This window comes from Arachis stenosperma, chromosome 3, assembly GCF_014773155.1.
Source record: "Arachis stenosperma cultivar V10309 chromosome 3, arast.V10309.gnm1.PFL2, whole genome shotgun sequence".
NCBI classification, from domain to species: domain Eukaryota; kingdom Viridiplantae; phylum Streptophyta; class Magnoliopsida; order Fabales; family Fabaceae; genus Arachis; species Arachis stenosperma.
The window spans coordinates 157,144,481-157,150,836 of record NC_080379.1 but is presented as its reverse complement, the minus strand read 5'-3'; the positions used below and the strand labels follow the sequence as shown (position 1 = coordinate 157,150,836).

Genomic DNA, 6,356 nt, shown 5'->3' with positions numbered 1-6,356 from the left:
ATTTTAACTTGTTAGGAAAAAATCTTAACATTTTAAATATTTTATATTTTAATATTAATTATTAAATAATTAAAATGAACTAAATATATTACAATAACAATAAATGTGTTTTATATTATTTATTTTACCATCACAATTATATTAATATTAATACAAAATATAGATTATTGCTGATATAATACATTTTATTTTCTTGGAATAAAAAGCTAAATAAATATTGTTATGATAAGTTAAAATATTAAAAATAAATAAAATTTGTAAATCCAATTACTAAAACTTTTAGTAAATAGAAATCTACAAAAAATAATCCAAAGTCCAAACCAAAAACTTTCACAAAGGTGTAATAAATTAATAATACATACATTCAAACGTTCAGTGCAAATAGCCTAGTTAATTAACTTCATAATTATTTTCGTTTAACCTCACATATAAGGAAACGGGTAACGGAAAATCAATTCATAAAGTTATGACAAGGAACAACAAAAAAAGAACCACGCGTTCACTCTTAAACAAGACACGTATAATTCTCATAGCATGTTTTTTTTTTTTTTTTTTCTGTCAGCACCATAGAATTTCCCTCATTCATATCATCCATCATCAGATCTATGGTTCGCTTCACCTGGTCATGGTCCAGGTCAATTCATCATTTTTTTTTAAATAATCTTTTCAAATAATGATACGATGAGCGCATCACGCGTGGGATTCACAACCCAATATAAAACACAATCTTTTGCTGTCTCCACTCTCTACCCATTCCTCTTCTCCCTTCTCCTTCCTTCCATTCATTCATTCATTCAATTTCTCAAATCACATCCACTCTCTCTCTCTCTCATCGCCTGCGCTTGTTTCATCTTCCACTTCTGTATGCTTTCTATTCCCTTATCGCTTACGTTTTCCTTTCATCTTGTTTACATTGCCGCTGTTTTGATCCACACAATTCGCCAAAACGAATGGGGAAAAGGCTGGGATTTGGATTCATCTTTAGTTCTTGCTTCTCTATTCGCCTTTCCATTGCTTGTATTTGTAGATTCGGATCATTGATTCATTATGTGCATTCTAGGGTTCATTGAATTAACAAGTTTTAATTTTCAACCTTTTTGGTTTAATAATGTGTCTTTTTGGAGGGGAAATAAAAAATATCTTGAATTTTGGTGGTTAGATAGTTTTCGAGAGATTGATTGAAGTTTCTAACTTTGATTTTGTGTGCTCAAACATTTCTGTAAAAATCAGGATTTGAGCAATGGGAAAGAGGAAATCCTCAGCAAAGCCACCTCCAAAGAAGCGGATGGATAAGCTTGACACTGTTTTCAGCTGCCCTTTCTGCAATCACGGCACCAGTGTCGAATGCCGAATGTAAGCGATTTTGTTTAGCGTTTGTAGAGGATTCCATGCTTTGTATTTCACTATTTCCTTGGAGGATTAATTGTTGGGATTCTTTTGAACAGTGATATGAAGAACTTGATAGGGGAAGCTTCTTGCAGGATTTGCCAAGAGAGCTTTAGCACTACTGTCACAGGTTTGTTTCTGAAGACATCAAAGTTTTAGCCTCCCAATTTAACCGATCATCTGAACTCATATTCAAGTTTGTTTTTTAAATCTGCTGATGATACTGGAATGTTTGTTGTCTTTTGCAGCTTTATCTGAACCAATAGACATGTAAGTTAAATATTTCTATAGAAAACCTCTCCCTTTCCCCCTTCTTTCTTCGCTTTGTCTTACAAACACAACCACTGATTGACTCAAGAAGTTTCATTTGAACAATGCAGATACAGTGAATGGATTGATGAATGTGAACGGGTGAACAACCCGGAAGATGATGGTGCTTAGTAGTGTGATTATAAGAATCCATTTCGAGCAGTAGTGGATGGAAAATTCTGTATTTGTGTCAGCTCCTACTGGTGCAACTACATGTTTTGTTCCTATATTACTCTTTAATAGAGTTTGTAAAACTACATGTACGCTAAACCAATGAGAATAATTGCTATTGCAATGTGTGTCTGTCTCCTGTCAATTTTCAATGCGCAAATAGCTAATTATGTTTCCCATTAAGGAAAGACAAGGTCTAGCATCTCATACAAAATCTTCTTAGCTTTTTTCATGACTACTGATCTATCATCATGACCAAATGTTCTACAATCTCTTGCAATTCACATCACATGTCTAAATTACCTAACATTAAATTTCACCATCATTTTGATAATAAACCCCATTACACAATAAATATTATCGTCTCGAATGTTCATTCTTTACCATTCAATCTTCTGTTCCATTCAACATAAATAATTTAACTATAATGGGATAACCTTTAATGATAACAAGTACCCCTCTAAAACCAACCAAATCTCCCTTTATTTGAATTATACATCGATGGCAAATCCTTAATTTTTGCTAATAAATTGCTCGAATTTGAACTAGCATTACCCATTTTGTGCAACAGAAAAACAAGGTAGATCTATCAATGGTGACTTTAAAATTGCAATTCCTTTTTGAGTTTGAAAAATTACTCAAAAAAGGAACCGAAACATGTTTTTAGTTATTACACATCCAACATCATGTAACTCGAAAAGTTTGTCCTGTAACTGATAACATAAAATAATGTAAATGACTTATATTAGCATGGTTTGGAAAATAGAGTCAGCGCTGAATACATCAATTTTGTACCTAAATAGGTCAATTCTGATGGTGACAATATAATGCTAACATTCACCAAGTTGCTAATCATAAATGATATACAGCAATTTTTTGCTGCAAGTGATCATCTCCCGAAGTTAGAATTCAGCAACCAGCAGCCTCTGCAGCCGCATTCCAGTGAGAATGAGCTATTCACAATATCTTCAACAAGGCAAAAAAATGACCTTGTATTCTTGTTACTAAGAATCAAAGTATAAAAGGACCAAGATAAAAGAGGACAAAGAAAACCCAGCACAGAATAATGTATAACCAAGCTGAATGCATCATCATACGCATCCCTTTAAGAAGATCATGTTCCATAGTAGTCGCCCATGTTATCAACAAGATAGTCATATGGTGCAGCTAAACCATAATCATATGTTCCATTTAGTGGAGCCACTCTGCCTGAAGAGGAATAGACACCACCTAAGCCAACCTTGGCATTAAGTTTAGCTCTGCCTTTTGCAGGCCTTTTGTTATCAGACATGAACTCAGCAGAAAGCCGTCCCATCTGCTTCTGCAAATCAGCAACTGAATCATTGGTAACCTTTGCCTTAGAGCTCTTCTTCCCATCAACAAGCTTTAGTTCCAACCGATATAAAGCACATGCATCACACTTGCTAATCTCATATTCATAGAGGTGCCATTCAAAATGGTTCAGTGGTTGCGGGTCCATATAATAGGATCTCTTCAGACCTCCAAATTCATTCATCACTTGCTTTCGAGATTCATGCCAACCACGTCCGCTATAATCTGGCAATGACCTCTGCTTTCTGTTTCCACTCTCAAACGCCCTTCGAGGTTTGTCGAAGAAGAGCCACTCCCTGATAGTCTCACCCTCGAGAACAGAAAGATCAAAGAGCTCTGCATCAAACAAGAAGTGAAGTAATCACAAAGGACAACTTTGTCAACCTGTTTGCCTGGTACATTTCCAAAATGATAGCCAAAGAAAAAAAGATGATATTACCTGGTGCGTTCCATGGAGACTTCGCAGTTGCTGCTCCCTCGCATTCTGGGATGCCAACATCTTTTCCTTGTGCCCTTGCACTAAGAGCGGCAAAAAGTAAATTATCTTTCAAACCGATGCCCCCTGGTCGTAGAACTGGGGACATACCTGGTGGCCCTTCATTCAAGGCTAGAGCAGCATGAAAGCTACTGCAGTAGTCTTGACACCAGTCCAACCCTTGTGCAGGCCTTGGACAGTCCCAAAGTGCACATTTTGGGCCCAAGAAAGCAGAAGGCGGAGGGCAGATACTTGGCAGGTAGCTAGATATTTGAGGAATAGCATCCTCCTCACAATAACCTATGCCATTAAAACCAGTATAGAAACTGTGATCAAAGTCCTGATGCAAATCAAACTGGTGATATTCTAAAGCAGGTCCTTCCAGGTTGTTAGCTGCCACATTTTGAACTCCTGAGATAGAGTGTTTGCGCTCATCAACCAATGGGAAATCATGTTGCTGCTGACCCTGCGTTACGTTTAAATCAATGATACGTATTACAATTATAGATGGGATACAATATTTGATATAATGGATGAAAATACATGTAGAACTCCACTTTTTTGGGGGGGGGGGGGGGGGGTGTTATCTATAAAATTGAATAAAGGCACAACTCCAAGGAGGTAAAACAAGGAACAAATTAAAAGCCCCTCCTTAAAACAAAATGAAGCACAAATCTTTGGTTTGATCACTTTCAAGAACTTACTCATTACTTACTTGGTCCAAAATAGTCAGAATCAACAATTCCAATTTTCTCCTAACCATATTTCAAGGGCCAGGTTCATCAAGTAAAATTTACTAAGGATAACCCAAAAGAATTGCATGTGATAAGAAAACGTATTGTATGTCAATGTTGACATGATGTTAGACACCTGTATTGCCAGAGTCACCCCTGATTTATAATACAAGTTACACTAATGCACTGAATAAAAACAGATAAACTTAAAAAAGTTAACAATTAAACAGTGCATGCCAAAAAGACCAGATAGTTATTATGGCCGATTATATCATATGATTAACCCCAATTAGGGAAAAAGATTCTCACCTCTTGGAATACAACCTTACCCCCAATCTGCTGCGTCTGATCATTAGGTTCAGGCTTAGGGGCAGCTAATGGACTAGATGCATCATCTTCCTCCTCACAAAGCTGCAACAATCGACAGATATCTGTGGAGAATGACCCAAGACTGCCACCCTATATTTAAATATCACAATTCACAATCACAGCTTTACCACTAACATTGTCATTCAATTTTACACATGCCAATCACAATTGGCAAATATTGGTTAGAAAGGAAAGCACCCATGATTGATGTATCAAATGAAGTCCACAATATTAGCTTACTTGCTGCAAAGAAGAAGCAGGCGAGGGCTCGTTGAGTTCAGCCTTCCACTCACGAAGCATCTGATGAACTTGCTCCTCAAGGACAGCCGCATCGACTGTACGGCTCTCCTTCCTTGCGAACTGCAGATCTAAGAACATCAGCTGCAGGTCATCAACACGGTTCTTTGCCTTGTCCTTAAAGAGCCTGTGTGATACAGACTTGCAGCTGGTCTTGGAAACCTTCTTCATTGCTCTGCCTCAAGCTCTTCCTAACAAAATGAGCCAGTTCGTCACAAATAAAACACATACAGAAAATATGCTTCAGAAAAAGTCCAAAAGATTCTGCAACGTGTAGGTAGGGTTATCATGATCAGAAGCATATTCCAATCCACTCTACAATCCCAAAAACTCCATAAATTTTAAAACTAAGAATCCAACATAAAAATTCGCCTCCATTTTTCACTGATCAACTAAACACATAGTAAGACCTCAAACCCCTTTACCGATGTAAAAATGAAACCTAAATATGTAGATCGAAGCAATCAAATTACTCAGAATCCGCATCATCACAAATCGGTACCCAAAACTGAAAATAAAAAAGTTCATTACAAACAAAGCAAAAGGATGAGCAAAGCACCAAAATGAACTCCAATTTTGAATAAACTCATAATCATAGCTTGAAGGATCATCCACTAGGTAGAAAGTAAAACCGACCCAAGTCAATATCAAGTAAGAAATCGAAAAATCCAAAACCTAAATTGGATGAACCACAATAAAAGCGCAACAAAACATAGGAGATCGATTGAAAAGGTGTGATTAAGCATAAGGCTGAAACACAGGAAATATTATTACCTGAGATTCTGTGAAGACCACTTTTTTTCCAGAGAGATAAAAATAAGAATAAAAATGGCTGGTGTGAGTTTTGAGCTGAAAAGAAAGAAAGAAAGAGTTCGGTTCTCTCTCTCTATCTCTTACAAAAAAAGATTGATAAGGCCAGGAAAATATAAAGGGTTTGAACTTGAGAGAGAGAGAGCTTTTTTGTGTTAGTGACTTTCTCTCATTCTCTTCCTCACTGTGCTGAGCCAATAAAGCAATGGTGACTCCACTGTGAACGATGAATATATCTTCGTAAAAGAGTTATAGTTAATAATAAAGCGAAACAAAAATATTATAATAAATAAAAACCTTCCTTTTCTTTTCTTCTAAAATAATATTTTTTCCTAAAATTAAAATCAAATATTTTTTTTCTAAAATAAAAATATTCTCTTTTTTTTCTCTCTTTTTGTCTGCCTTTTTTATTTTTCAGCCAACTCAATTTTTTTAACATATCATTATCAATAATTAATTATAAATTTAATAAA

The 6,356-nt window shown here is 35.9% G+C and overlaps 2 protein-coding genes across 3 annotated transcripts; one reads left to right on the top strand and one right to left on the bottom strand.

The window, feature by feature from the left end:
* Positions 1–614: 614 nt before the first annotated feature.
* On the top strand, positions 615–2,069 carry LOC130969677 (transcription elongation factor 1 homolog). Its single transcript, XM_057895522.1, has 5 exons — positions 615–862; positions 1,231–1,353; positions 1,446–1,516; positions 1,635–1,656; positions 1,767–2,069. Exons 2-5 carry the CDS (start codon positions 1,241–1,243, stop codon positions 1,825–1,827), a joined length of 267 nt encoding a protein of 88 aa, XP_057751505.1. The 5' UTR covers positions 615–862; positions 1,231–1,240; the 3' UTR covers positions 1,828–2,069.
* A 511-nt stretch (positions 2,070–2,580) lies between these two features.
* LOC130968923 (transcription factor VOZ1) lies at positions 2,581–6,103 on the bottom strand. 2 transcript variants are annotated; one of them, XM_057894429.1, is made up of 5 exons: positions 5,848–6,103; positions 5,017–5,264; positions 4,717–4,866; positions 3,638–4,139; positions 2,581–3,534 (listed from the first exon to the last, which is right to left on the bottom strand). In XM_057894429.1, exons 2-5 carry the CDS (start codon positions 5,242–5,244, stop codon positions 2,981–2,983), a joined length of 1,434 nt encoding a protein of 477 aa, XP_057750412.1. In that variant the 5' UTR covers positions 5,245–5,264; positions 5,848–6,103; the 3' UTR covers positions 2,581–2,980. The 2 variants fall into 2 exon arrangements, with proteins under 2 accessions (XP_057750412.1, XP_057750413.1); XM_057894430.1 differs by having other exon boundaries at positions 5,017–5,260.
* Positions 6,104–6,356: the final 253 nt, after the last annotated feature.

Excerpts from the sequence above, each read along its gene's own strand:
- LOC130968923 (XM_057894429.1), bottom strand. The coding sequence starts at position 5,244 with ATGAAGAAGGTTTCCAAGACCAGCTGCAAGTCTGTATCACACAGGCTC. Across the intron at positions 4,867-5,016 it reads CTGCTTCTTCTTTGCAGCAA|GGTGGCAGTCTTGGGTCATT; the intron begins GTAAGCTAATAT and ends ATTTAAATATAG. Across the intron at positions 4,140-4,716 it reads GTAAGGTTGTATTCCAAGAG|GGTCAGCAGCAACATGATTT; the intron begins GTGAGAATCTTT and ends AACGTAACGCAG.
- LOC130969677 (XM_057895522.1), top strand. The coding sequence starts at position 1,241 with ATGGGAAAGAGGAAATCCTCAGCAAAGCCACCTCCAAAGAAGCGGATG. Across the intron at positions 1,354-1,445 it reads ACCAGTGTCGAATGCCGAAT|TGATATGAAGAACTTGATAG; the intron begins GTAAGCGATTTT and ends TCTTTTGAACAG. Across the intron at positions 1,517-1,634 it reads CTTTAGCACTACTGTCACAG|CTTTATCTGAACCAATAGAC; the intron begins GTTTGTTTCTGA and ends TGTCTTTTGCAG.